Here is a 14,225-nt window from a genome sequence, read left to right on the forward strand (position 1 = left end):
ACATGAAATAAAATGTGGTCCTCAATCCCAATCCTCTCCCCAGAATTGACACGTAAACAGTTCAGTGCTCTCTTCTGGTCCTTTTTTATGTTTGTTTTTATGTATTTATATATGTATGCCTACAGCTGTATAACTTAAAAACCATAAATAGGGTTTTTCTTAGCCTGTCATTGACTATTTTTATTTAACAATATGCTTTAGACTTTAGACTTTCCATTCCATCATATGTAATATTCCTCAACTGTTTAACTGGTAAAGAGGGTTCCATAGAATGAAGGGACCGTAAATTATTTAAGCATCCTCATCTTTACTATCATTTGGTTTGATTCCAAATTTTTGTTATTCTATACAGTGCTGGAATGAACATCCTATACATCCATCTTACTGTCAAGCATATTAGGAGAATACCAAAAGTAGTCACCTTGTTTTCCCCCAAACAATTTACAAATTTATTTTCCACCAATGCTATTTTAACAGAGTACCTATTTCAAAGCACTCTTGTAAATATTGAGTATTATTAATCCTTTCATTTTTGTCATATGACAGATGGAACATTATTTTCCATTCCTCTTTTAATTTGCAATTCCAATTACTAGAACATTTGAGTATATTTTGTTTATTGAGCATTTGTATTTCTTATTCTATGAGCCTGATTGTATCAGTTCCCATTTTCTGTGGTTACTTTGTCTTTTCCTTATTAACATACCTGCCTTTATGCACTTGACTTTAAGTTTGCAGGTCTTTTTACAAAGGAATTAATCCTTATAGCTTACATATGTTGCAGATATTTCCCATTCTGTTTTTTATATGTAATCTTTTTTTTAAATTGAAATATAGTTGATTTACAATGTTGTGTTAGTTTCTGGTTGCAGCAAAGTGATTTGGTTATATATGTGTGTATGTGTGTATATATATATGTACACACACACATATAGATGTATATATTTTTTCATACTCTTTTCCCTTATAGTTTATTACAAGCTATTGAATATAGTTCCCTGTGCTATGCAGTAGGATCTTATTGTTTTGTAATCTTTTATATTATGGATATATTTTACATTGTCAAAAATTTATCACTCTTTTCCATTATGATTTCTGAGTTTTAGAATATAGGGCTTTAAAAAGCCTTCCATATCCCATGTTTATAAAAAGGAGCTCGTCTATATTTTAATACACTTTCAGTTTTATTTTTACATTTAACTCTTCGATCTAGAATTTACTTTATGCATATGATGTGAAGAAGGAACTAACATTCTGCATCCCCAAATAGATACCCAGTTGTGTAAAGACTATTTATTGAATATACCATCTTTTCTACACTAATTTTAAAAGCTTGTTATAAACTAAAGTCTCATATATGCATGGGGATTTTTCTGAACTCCCTGAAATAATAGGAAATTTAATTTTGCTTTTTCTTGCTTTTAGTTCTTTACATGGAAATGACATTTCAGTTGTGCCTGAAGGTGCTTTCAACGATCTTTCTGCATTATCACACCTGTGAGTATCTAGTTCATGAATGTGGGTTTAGGGTCAAACTCTCCCTGGCAAGTGAGTTTGGAACAAATGGTCCATTTTTATTGTCACATCATATAATGTGATTGATTCCATCTTTAAAGAAGATGTAAAGATTTTCAACCTAGATATGGTGCCTTCTACAAAATACCCTTAATTTATCCTTTTGGCCCTAACTCCCCATTAGTTGAGCTCTCTTTGCTTTCAAAAATGTCTCTTCTTACAAACATGGCTCCCCAACTTCCTAGCCTATGCCTTTTCTTTAATGTTCTCTGATTCTAAATATCAGCTCCCCTTCAATTCAGTCTGCCCAAACCCTGCTTTTCCAACTCATATCCCAAATATCACCTCCTCAAGGAAGCCTATCCTGATTTGCTCAAACTGGATTCATTTATTTAGCAAATATTACTCAGCACTGACTGTGGCACCATGCAGAAATAAATTAGACAAAATTTAAGACATTGTGGTGTGGGAGAGGGAAACAGCCAAATCCTCATATTGGCTGAAATATGTTTCTTTTGCATTCTCTCTCATAGCAGGCTGTTTGTACCTCCATATTTCTTGGAAGTACAATAAAACAATTTAATAATGAGGTCCAAAGCACACAACTGGGTTAAATTCCATTGTTCCATTATTTTTAGCTGTAGTGTTAAGGCCTTGGCAAATTGGAAGGAAGTTCAGAGAACAGCCCTAGAATCCAAAGCCTTCTTAGGTCAGGCTGAGTTTGGCATCACCTGGTGACAGTTATCTGCTTCAGCTTAAATATCAATATCAGTTGGCCCTTGGTTCTCCAGAAGAGGTTACTTGCCATATTTTTTCTTGGATTTGCCCTCCTCTTCAAAGTCTACCAAACCCCAAGAAGATAAGAAGTTTAGAAAATTGAGAGAAGGGGATGGGCAGAGAATAGGAACCATTAGTCAATCATGCTACATCTGAATTTCCCTTATAGGGGCTGTGTTATCAGTGTAGGTTTTTGTCAATGGGACTGCTGCTGTCAATATCCCTTCCATTACATTAAACTACTAGGTCCCTGGAGGCAAGACCTCCATTTTTTCATGTGTGAGCCCCTGCTCCGACCTCAAAGTTGACATCAGGGCCACTTCTCTGCAAACTCCATGGAAGTCACTTGCCTGAGATCCCATGTAAATGAGACCCCTGGCTCAGGGGTGCAGGACTGCGGCACTGCGGCAGGGAATGCCGCCTAGAGAAGGAAGTGGCTGTTCAGCTAGTGTTAGGGTGATGAATCAGAAAAGGCTATGGGAAAGGTGCTGCTTGAGCTAAGTAGGATTGTCCTCTATGTGACCCTCCTCCCCAACAGGGAGAGCAATTTGAATCTTCTTTGTCATGCATCCTATTTGGCATGTATTTCATTTTATGCAATTGTCTTTTACACCCCAGACCAGAGAGAGCTATGCTCCATTCACAGTTTTTACTGTTTCTCCTGGCATAGTAAGGACTTAACAAATGTCAGTAGAGATGAGATCAAATGACTCAAAAACATCATTTTCCTCATTTTCAATTTAAAAGAAAGGTTTGAATCTGACATACATATGAGCATAACATTTACTTCAATTCTTGGCTAGAGTTTGGCATTAAAACAGCTGCAATATAAAGTATTACGGTTTTGTAAGTATATTTTGAAAGTCTCTTCATAGAAGAATAATTTTGCTTAGACTATATACCTAGAAACATTACTAATCTGAAGTTAATTATAAATCAGCATTAATCAGTTTTTAAATGCTACTTTATGTACACACTACTCGTGCCCAAGCTTGGCAAATTTGTGAATCCATTGGTTAACGTCTCTGGCCTCAGTTTTTTAATCTGTAAAATGGGTTGTTAATAATGTTGATCTCATGGAGTTTCTATTTAGGATAAAATGAGGTAATTCATATAAATGGCTTAGCACAATTCCTGTGTATCATAATGATACAATAAATAGCTAGCATTTATAATCAAGCATTATCTTGATTACTCTTCCTATCACTACAACTGCTTATGTGAGTAGGAACCAAAGTTCTAAAATGAAAAACTTTAAAGGGACAAACGTCCAATGGAATTCCAAGCTCTGGGGAACTAGCTTTATGCATCTTTATTATTTTATGCCCTTCCTTATCTTCTTGCGTTTTACTGGTCCTTTACCCTGAAACATCCTTTCCAACCTTTTCCACATACTTGAAACTAAATATCTAAAAGCTCAGGCTTCTTAAACCACCAGTCTCCCAGAAGAGTCACCCTCTGTTCATAGTTATCTTGTAAATTCTTCTGCTATACCACTTCTAATGAAAATTACTTGTATGTATGAGTCTATGTTAATCTCCTTTGCAGAAGGAGTTTTTTGGGGTTAAAAATAATATATTATTCATATTTGGGTCCCCAGAACCTGGCATAATGATTGGGTTCTAAGTAAATCATTGGTGAATGAAGGAAGTGTTAATGTGCATTTGGCATGTGCTTGCACACAGTATAAACCTGTCTGCAAATACAAGGAGACTTTGTAAAGCCAGGTAAGTGTTAACACTGGTGACAACTCACTAAATCGCAGTTGCACATAATTCAGGAAAATGGGGAATCCCCAATGCCTCCATTTTTCTTCTAAATTTTTATCAATAAATCTATAGGGATTTTCTACTGAGCATCACCATAAATTATGGTCCCTTAGGAAATAATAACGGTGCTTCCATACTTGTGTGTGCTTTTGTTGTGTTGTTTTACAGAGCAATTGGGGCCAACCCTCTTTACTGTGATTGTAACATGCAGTGGTTATCCGACTGGGTAAAGTCGGAATACAAAGAACCAGGAATTGCTCGCTGTGCTGGTCCTGGAGAAATGGCAGATAAACTATTACTCACAACTCCCTCCAAAAAATTTACATGTCAAGGTATAGTTCTTAACCAGTTGTACTTCTGTAAATAAAACTTCATCGTATTAATTTAAAAGAAAAAAGAAAACCATGGGCTGCTAGATTTCATGGGTATAGCTGAAAAACTCCAATAAATAATTACTGTTTCTTCCCATACTTGTTGAAGACAGAGCAGTTATATGAGGAGCCCAAGGAAAGAATTTATTTTGAAATAAATCACAGAAATAACCCATTGGAAATGACTAAGTTTTCTTTAAAATGTATGGAGAAATGAAGAGTACACAATTTCTGGAAATTCCTCTCATAGCCTCTAACAAGTGAAATATTTTGCTTTTGCTTTGTCTGAATGTGTACCCTGCTCCTAGGGCTGCCAGGGCCCTGTGGCTTCCTGATTCCAGGTAAGGAGAAATGAGCCCTCCCCAGTGTTCAGGCCAGACCTTCCGACTCACCTCCTGTGCTTCACTCTTCCTATGTTGATGGTGCTGTTTCTTGCTTGTTTGAATCCTTTTCTTTTCCCTTTGTTTTATGTACTTGTGAATTCTATACAGTGGCTTAGTAACAAATATTTTCTTCTCTTATTACAAAAGTAATCTATGCCCAACATAGAAAATCTAAAGAATAGGAAAATGTAAACGATAAGAAACTAAAGATCTAAATCTAACAGTTAATGACAATACCAAAAGATAATCACTATTAAACTTGTTTTGTATATCTTTCCACTTTTTCTAGTCAAATATATGGATTTAAATTTCTTACCAAAAATAGGGTAGAAGGTCACTATAATCCTTAATTTTCGATGTTTCAAGAGGGCCACTTTTAATTATTAGATGGAGGAGAGAAATTCTTAAAAATTCTAAATGTGTAAGCAGCAAATGCTTATTAAACTTGTTTTATTGGTAAAACTAAACCTTGGGTATTGTGGAGCATAGAGAAAGTTGCAGACCTACCTGAAAAGATAAGCTTTCAACACTTGATCATGTAGGTGGGAAAACATATCTAAGTAGGTAATAGTGTGCAGTGAATCACAGAATGAAGACCAGCCTGGTTTCACCTGGACTAAATCCCAGCTTCAATTTTCAATAGCTATGTAACTTTAGTTTACTAGCTTAACCAGCCTGTGGCTCAGATTCCTCATCTGTAGGCAGAGGTGATGATAATACATACCAGAAAGGGTTTTTTAAGATTAGATGAGATATTATAAGTGGAATCTTAAAGAAAAAAAAAAAAGAAAAGAAAATGTCGTTTTCACAGAAACAGAGAATAGCAGGGTAGTTTCCAGGGGCCGGGGGAGAGGGAAAATGGGGAGATGTTGGTGAAAGGGTACAAACTTTCAGTTATAAGGACAATAAGTTCTGAGGATCTAATGTACAGCATGGTGGCAATAGTTAATAATATGGTATTGGATGCTTAAAAGTTTCTGAGAGTAAATCTTAAGCATTCTCCCCACACACACACAAAAGTTAACTATGTGAGGTGATGGATGTATATTATCTTGCTCTTGTTAATCACTACACAGTGTATATGTATATCAAATCATCAGGTTATACATTTTAAGTACATACAATTATATTTGTAAAATATTTTTCAATAAAGTTAGGGGAAAAGGATTCACTTATTTAATATATATAAAACATGCTTACTGCCTTACGCACAATAGCTCTCAGTATAGGTTAGCTGCCATTTTTATTATTATAACATTTCAAAACACCAGCAAAAATATGATGCGGGATGGCATGCTATGTTCTGTTGGTGAAAGAAGGAATTTTCAAAAACTGTATTCCCTCCTCCAAACATTTTTAAGTGGTCATCTGATGTTATTTCATAGTTATAAATGGTAACAGGAGATGTAATTCACAGTGCATTGTAAATATTGATATCTTAAAACAACACTCTTCTGTTATTCTTTTAAATGTATTTTGTGGAATCTAAATATCACAGCCACTTTTAAAAGAAACAAAAACAAGATCCTCAATATTTTATGTTGCTCTTTTTCCTCGAACTTCGATTTTTCTCCTTGAATTTCTGTTTCCAGTACCTCAGAGAATTGTATCATTCTTCACTGCCAAAAATATGTATATAATTTGAATATTTAAAATTTCCTACCACTAAAGATCTATGAGTTTTTAAATTTTTATTAGAATTAATTGTCAATAATGCTTAATGCAACACTGATTGCAACAGCATAATTATTTATCAATATGCTAATATTTATATTCAAAATTGAAATTAAAATTTTATTGGAAATGCCTCTCTGGGATTATGTGCATTGATTGCAAGAGACTTTGCAAATAACCAGTGTTTTAAATTATTCTTTTGTAACACAGATGCTTCCTTGGGGCAGTGCCCCATGGTAAATTTCTGGTGGGCTGAGAAGTATATCATTTTTTTGTAAGGTGGAGATGATTGTCAAAGGGGAGATAGGGGAGGAGAAACTGGCATAAAAACTTACTTGTAGGCGTATTATTGGGCAGATTGATTCTAGAAAGAGTATACAGACAAGTTGAGCAACTGCAGACTGATTCTGTTACACTCTCTGTACCCAGGGATACTCACACTCCACTTTGAAAAATGCTGGTGTTTATCTTCAATTCTTAAATCTTAGAGTTCCATGAAGATATTTCTTTTTTTTTTTAATTTTTTAAAATTTATTTATTTATTTATTTATTTTGGGCTGTGTTGGGTCTTCGTTGCTGAGAACGGGCTTTTCTCTAGTTGCGGCGAGCGGGGGCTACTCTTAGGTGCAGTGCGTGGGCTTCTCACTGCGGTGGCTTCTCTTGTTGTGGAGCACGGACTCTAGGTGCACAGGCTTCAGTAGTTGTGGCACGTGGGCTCAGTAGTTGTGGCTCGCGGGCTCTAGAGCACAGGCTCAGTAGTTGTGGCGCACAAGCTTAGTTGCTCTGCGGCATGTGGGATCTCCCTGGACCAGGGCTTGAACCCATGTCCCCTGAATTGGCAGGTGGATTCTTAACCACTGTGCTACCAGGGAAGTCCCCACATTAATTTGTTAAATGTTCCCAGAAGGCCAGTGAATACAAACATACATACACGCATAAATGTCTGTTTAACTCAAGATTTGTCTAATTGATTTGACCTTTTCTTCATTAATAGTATCTTTTGTTCTTAGTATAGCATGAATGGAAATATGCTTTGGTCTGGATCAGTGTAGCCTGACAGACCTTTCTACAGTGATAGAAATGTTCCATACCTGTGCTATCCAATATGGTAGCCACTAGCCACATGTGGTTGTTGAAATGTAGCTAAGGCAACTGCGGAAATGATTTTTTAAATTGTATTTAAATTTAAACTTAAATAGTCATATGTAGCTAGTGGCTACCATATTGCATAGTGCTGTTGCTACAGGACTCAGATGAAGAAATCCTGTCAGAGAGCGGCTGTGAAAGGTTTCTTACAAGAGTGTCTAAGCCAGTTGTTTGGATAAGCAGGCAAGTGTGAGGACTTGAGCTACAGGCGGGTGGAACTGCAGGAGCCCAGCTGTGATATAGGAAAATGCTGGAACTGTGACAGTTTATTTAATATTCACTGACTCATCGAATTAACAAATCACACATATTTCAAGGTACATCCTAAACTACATAGCAGACAGCATAGGTGTAGGCCAGTTGACAAGAAGTGTAGACATTCAGAACTCAACAAATTTAGTGTAAGTGCACTTAGCAAACTTTAAGATTTACTCAGTTCCTCTATAACTTAACCTAATTTTAGAGAGATAGCAAACATTGAAACTCATAATGTTCTTTGCCAGCATTTCTCGATATTTGTCAGAATATTGTAAACCACTCTCATATTCTTTGCTAGAAATATTTACTCATAAAAAATGGATTGGTAAAGACAAAGTATTCTAATCCATTCATTAAAATAATTAACTCTGGGAAATCTACCGAGTACTGTGTTTGTGAGTTTACACACTTTATGAGCTTGAAAGCAGTAAAATTACACTTCTTTAAATATTTTATAATTTGAGGTTTTTATATTTTAACTTTTGTACCAGTTTTAATGTGTTTTATTTATTCATGAAAATCATGTAAGTACATACTCCTAATATTAAAGTTTGTAAATATGTAATTTCAAATTACAGCAGGAAGATGAATATTCTTTATTTGAAAACATGTTTATGTACCTATATTTAAATATAACTTAAATATTTTCTCTGCTAGAAAAGACAATATTATTTTGAGTAATTAATTCTTTCAATACAATTTTTATCTTACATTTTTCAGAGTATTTTCTTTGTAGTATAATCTCATAGTTTCAGCGCACAACAGAAATAAATGAACTGAATGAAATAGATTATCAGAGCATATTTAATTAATACCCAGATTAGGGCATTCTTGAATGGGAAGCAGATGGTCATGACTTGTTCTTATAACCCAAATGCCCTGTCTTCATCTTTTAAATATCAGATGATATTAGAATGCTCAAGTAGAAAATGAAGGGTTTTTCCCTCTCCAGGTTTTCATTGAAAACGTCAGCATGGAATGTAGAATATTGTTAATTTCTAATATTCCCTTTATTGCTCTTGGTTCAGGAAGCTTTAGCTATGCAGGCTACTAAATTGTTCACTTTTAATTTTACAGACATTTATTAAACACTTAAATGTGCTAAGGAGTGAACAGTCTAAAGGAAACAAGTGGTATATTGCCTGTTTCATTCAACAAATATTATGTGAGTTCCTGTTATGCACCAGGCACAGATCCAAGGTATTAAGAATACAATAATAAATAGGACAGAAAAACCCCTGCCTTTATGGAGCTTGTATTCTACTGATAGATAACATTGAAATGGATAATTGCAAAACGATATGGAAGTTTGGTGATAGAAATATATATACAATATTAATAATGTATATCCAAACCAAACAATTGTGGAATTGTAACCAATACCACCAGGTCCATCAGGGCATCAGGAGACTCTTATAGTGAGTCAAGTGGAACTGAGAATGGAGCACAAATCAGGGAAAGCAGCCCCAGTGGTCAGGTGTCTGGTAGCCAGGAACCCAGTGAAGAGGCAGGGGTATGGTGCTCAACATACCTCATTAGTTATCTGTAAAGATCAGCTAAGGGGTTGGGAAACCTGGGACCTTTTCATATCCCAGAATGATCAACATTCCACCACCACATGGTTGATCTCTTCTGCTATTTTTATAGGTGAAGAATCCTCTAAATTCTGGAATTTCTGGGAAAAATTCCACATCTCTCAATAATAACATTGTAATATTGTCAGTTTTTTTTCCCAGTGAGATCATTTCCTTTTGGAGCGTGTTCTTGACAAGTTCAAGGTCTTTTGTTTTTTTTTTTCCTCAAAATTATTAGTTAATATTTTCCTTAATCATTTAATTAAAGTATGAAGGTGATTAAATAATTTAATCTAAAAAAATGAAAAATTTACTAGTTAGATCTGTTTTGAAATAGTATTTAAAACTTGGTCAAATCCTTTTTACATTTTCAGATTTATTATCACTAGAACATAGTTATAAATTTGAAATAACCTTAGCTTTGGGGGATTAAGATTTGCTCGCTGACTAAAGAAAATATCCAGGTTTCTACATAGTTATTTGCCAAAAGCACCATCTTTGAAAAACAAACAAGGGCTGTTTTTCATTATACTTTTTTTTAAATAAATTGTATTTATTTATGTACATATGTATGTATGTATGTATTGGCTGTGTCAGGTCTTCCTTGCTGCGTGCTGGCTTTCTCTAGTTGTGGCGAGTGGGGGCTACTGGGGCTACTCTTCGTTGTGGTACGCAGGCTTCTCATTGCAGTGGCTTCTTTTGTTGTGGAGCACACGCTCTAGGCACGCAGGCTCAGTAGTTGTGGCTCGTGGGCTCTAAAGCACAGGCTCAGTAGTTGTGGCGCACGGGCTTCGTTGCTCCGCGGCATGTGGGATCTTCCCAGACCAGGGCTCGAACCCGTGTCTCCTGCATTGGCAGGTGGATTCTTAACCACTGCGCCATCACGGAAGCCCTTCATTATACTTTTTAAAAAACTTAAAACACTGGGCAATTTTTAACATTTATTTTAATAGGTGATGAGAATTAATGATTTGTATTCCATTCTTAAATATCATACATCTATATCATCTCTGGTACAATAATTCCATGAAGTAACTATTGCTTTTTTTCTTTTAAGTGTGCTTCAAGAAGTTTATTTACTGGCTTAAGATCATATGTGTGTGTAGCAAATGGCCAAGCCAGGGAATCCCAGAGGTGTAATACCCATCTTCGTGTTTTTGTTTAACCATTTATAAAATGCAAATTTGTAGGATTTTAACCCCCCTATCACCTAGGGACCATCTCTACCCCTCCACTGAAACTATAGGGATACAGTGACTTCCCTCTTGCCCATTTCAATAGCTTCTTTTTAGCTTCTTTATTTGCCCTCTTTTCATCTTAGACAGTAGTGGCCACTGCTCCCTCTTGTACATTCCCATTGCCTCTTCATTCATTTGCTGACATCTCTTTCTTACCCACTCTTTAATATTGACATATGTGGGGTTCTCTCCTTAGCCCTGTTAATTTAATTGATTTTGGTCCTGTGGCTTCAAGTATCTAGCCATGACTTTTCTTATGAACTTCAGATTCATATTTCCATTCACCTAGTGAATTCCTCCCCTTGCTGGCTTGCATAAACTTAAAACACATATTCCAAAATATGCTTTCCCATTTTCCACATTCTCCTGCAACTGTCCTGTAGTTGATCCATAGATGTCTCTATTACTGAACTATTAGTTAGTTATGCCCAATATCAAATATCCCCCTTTGTTTTTTCTGAGTTGTCTTTGATGTACATCTGACTTTATACAAGGGCAGTACTAGAGGGTTCTACTATTTGACTCATGTGTCCAAGGGACACCAGAATGAAGGCAGACTCTGGGATATAGTTAGAAATTTGTGTTTGGAGCTTTTAGTCATAAGTCAAAGTGAGATACAATTCTCAGTGGGTGGCAATATTAGTGTCAGGTGCCTAGCTAGTGACTTGAGTCAAGTAAGCAAGTCAGCCTACAAGCTTTAATGGATTTGCAGTCCAGCAGTTCTTCCATCAAAGGTAAAGTAACTGACAAAGACAAATTGTTAACCAAACTTTCTGCTCGTTTTCCCTTTGAATTATTAAGCTAAACACAACTCCACTCCATATAGCTGATGCTAGAGAACTCTCTTAAGTCAAGACCTAATCTTAAATCAATCTAGATATCCTAGACTGGCCTTCATTTCGGTGACACTAGTAAATATTTGTATTCAGGAAGCTAGACTTGTTTTCTCCTCTGCGACATCTTTCTCCTCTGTGGCACACATCTTCTGAGGGCTAATGTCTTGGCAATAACTTCACTTCTTGGAACCGGCTTTTGGAAGAAAGAAAGTTTGAAGATCGGTGAAGTTGTATCAGCAAGCAAGTTCTAGTTCCTTGCCAAGCATCACTGCAAGAACAAAAAGAACCTCTCCTTCTGAATTGTGTGCTGTTATTCCTCGTGGTTGTCCACGCCAGATTTACAAATCACAGTTGCAGTCCTTAAAAACATAAAATCATTAACTCTAGGTGTCGTTACCCAATGGGAAATTATCTCTCGGTGCCCATTTCCACTCTCCCTTGTTTTAGTTAATAATAGCCCCTACAGTTTTTCCAGATTTCAAAAGCTCCTGGCATAGACCGAAGGTACTCAGTGAACTTGCAATGAATGAATAAACAGCAAGCTCTCATTTGCCTTTGTGCTAAAATTTGAACAAACATACAGAGGAAGACTTACTCTCTTTTCTCCTTTTAAGTAAACCACTTATGTCCCTCCCAGCCCCTGCCTTCTTTGGATGTCTAGGCTTTAAAGAGTGTCAGAACTTTCTGTGGCTTCTGTGCTTGTTCTCACTATATTCTGTGCTCAGAATTCATTAGCATCTCATTTAAAGCTTAAAGCAACCCATTGAGATGACTGCCATTACTCTCCTAATTCCATACAGTTAAGTAACACATCTAGATCACTAACTTGGCCTGGTTGACTTCTGATTCTCTTCCTAAGATTACTACGCATTATGATAAGAGCTTGTCTATTTCTTGTTCCTGGACATCTTCTTTTCATCTGGGACCAACCAAGTGTGCAAGATTCTACGTGTTGGTTTGCTCTTAGAGAACTATGCTAACCCTTCTACCATTTTATTTTGACTTTAGCATATCCCTTTGGCTCTGATATTATCTCCTTGTTATAGAAACAGATTAAAGATGTGATTACCCTTGAATAAGAACTTTGCAAGAAAGGGTCTCAGAGAAGTTGTCCCGGATGGAAAATGAACCACAGATTGAAGGCAAAGACAAGATAGAAGGTAGACTTAGAAGAGAAGCAAAATATGGATGGGAAGATGAATGAGAGAAGAGAACCAGATACAAAGGATATAGTTCCAAGGGGTTAGAATGTAAAAATAAATGGATTTAGATAAACCAAGTGGATGTAAAAATCACATTATAAGAAGAACATTTAGTTAGGTGGAATTATAATCTAAATAGGAAAAGGAATCATACCATTTTAAGACATTTGGACATATCGGAGGACGCTGCTATTTGGAATTTCTATAATTCAGAAACATCTTTTGAATTACCTTTCACTCAAACTCAAGTGCTAGAAATAATAAATTATCTTTGAAAAAATTGATTTTAAAAGAGGGATTTGAAAAAAGGAGAAGCAAATAGAATGGTAGCTATTAGTAGTCAACTTTACCAAGCCGAAGAAATTAGAATTCAATATTTTATATATTCCTCAACCTGATGCCGCCAGAACAGTTTGTGGGTTTAGGAAATTATCAGAAGCCTGTGCACATGAGAAATCTTGTTATTTTGATTCTTGTAGCTAAACTGAATATGTATGGGAGAGCAACAATCTCCCTTCATATACCCATAAGAAATTGCAGATACTGAAAATAGTTGAGCAGACGTGCTATATTAAAAATGAAACTTGGTCCTGGAAAAAAAAGTGGAGAAATTAGATAGTGCTTATTAATCAAATATGGTTCAGTGGATATTTATTCAATAAATCTCGACTGTGCTAAAAACTGGACAGAGGCTGCTTCAGCCTGGCAATTTCATTATCTGCATACTCTATTAAAATAATTCTTCAAAACATACCCAGTTTTTTTTCTAAAACAATCTTGAGCTTCTCATCTAAATAATCAAACATAATTTTTGAAAAATGTCACATTCCACGGAATAAATTTAGAAACTGCCAACCCTGAACCCCTCCATTCAAACTACAGTCTTTGGAGGTTGAAAGCACAGAATTAGACTAAAAGACAATTTTCCTCAAGGTCTTGGGAAGTAGCCAGATGAATGTTTACAGTCCTTGCATTTGCTGACGTGCTGTTTTGCTGGCGTACATTCTTAGCTGCTTCACCCTATGCCTTTGTTCTAAGAGTCTTCTTTCTTCTAGCCTAGCTCAGGAATCCATTACCATTTAGATATTTCCTTTCCTAGTGCTGATTCTAAGTGTGATCATTTTAGCAAACACAAAGCCATTTATTGTGGGGTATGACATTAATTTAACATACTGCTCTAATTAACTGCTACATTTACTTCCCCAATGTACTGAATAGCTAAATTTATTTGATAAATACATTGGAGGAGGGTGAGAAATTAAATTTCTACATGGCTCACTTCAGTATTAATCCCAGCAATTTCCCAACTGTAATTTGATACAACAACTGCCTTCGTTTTTCTGGTACCAAGAAAAAGCAGAGGAGATACAGGCAAGGCCTCCCCTAGTGATTGAGGTGTCACTGGGAGCAAACACCAACCCTTCCCATTAATAGTGATCCCCAGAACTGTCATTTATTTCCAAATAGTTGAAAAAGAAACAG

The 14,225-nt window shown here is 36.0% G+C and overlaps 1 protein-coding gene across 5 annotated transcripts in view; it reads left to right on the forward strand.

Moving 5' to 3' along the window:
- SLIT2 (slit guidance ligand 2) overlaps positions 1-14,225 on the forward strand; it is a 383,800-nt gene that overhangs the window by 316,038 nt on the left and 53,537 nt on the right. For all 5 annotated transcript variants that reach the window (XM_033856893.2, XM_019928425.3, XM_019928427.3 and 2 more), the window contains 2 exons: positions 1,426-1,497; positions 4,230-4,393. In XM_033856893.2, the coding sequence (XP_033712784.1) occupies positions 1,426-1,497; positions 4,230-4,393 (236 nt within the window). The remainder of the gene's footprint in view (positions 1-1,425; positions 1,498-4,229; positions 4,394-14,225) is intronic.

The sequence above is a fragment of the Tursiops truncatus genome, chromosome 5 (assembly GCF_011762595.2).
Source record: "Tursiops truncatus isolate mTurTru1 chromosome 5, mTurTru1.mat.Y, whole genome shotgun sequence".
Lineage (NCBI taxonomy): Eukaryota > Metazoa > Chordata > Mammalia > Artiodactyla > Delphinidae > Tursiops > Tursiops truncatus.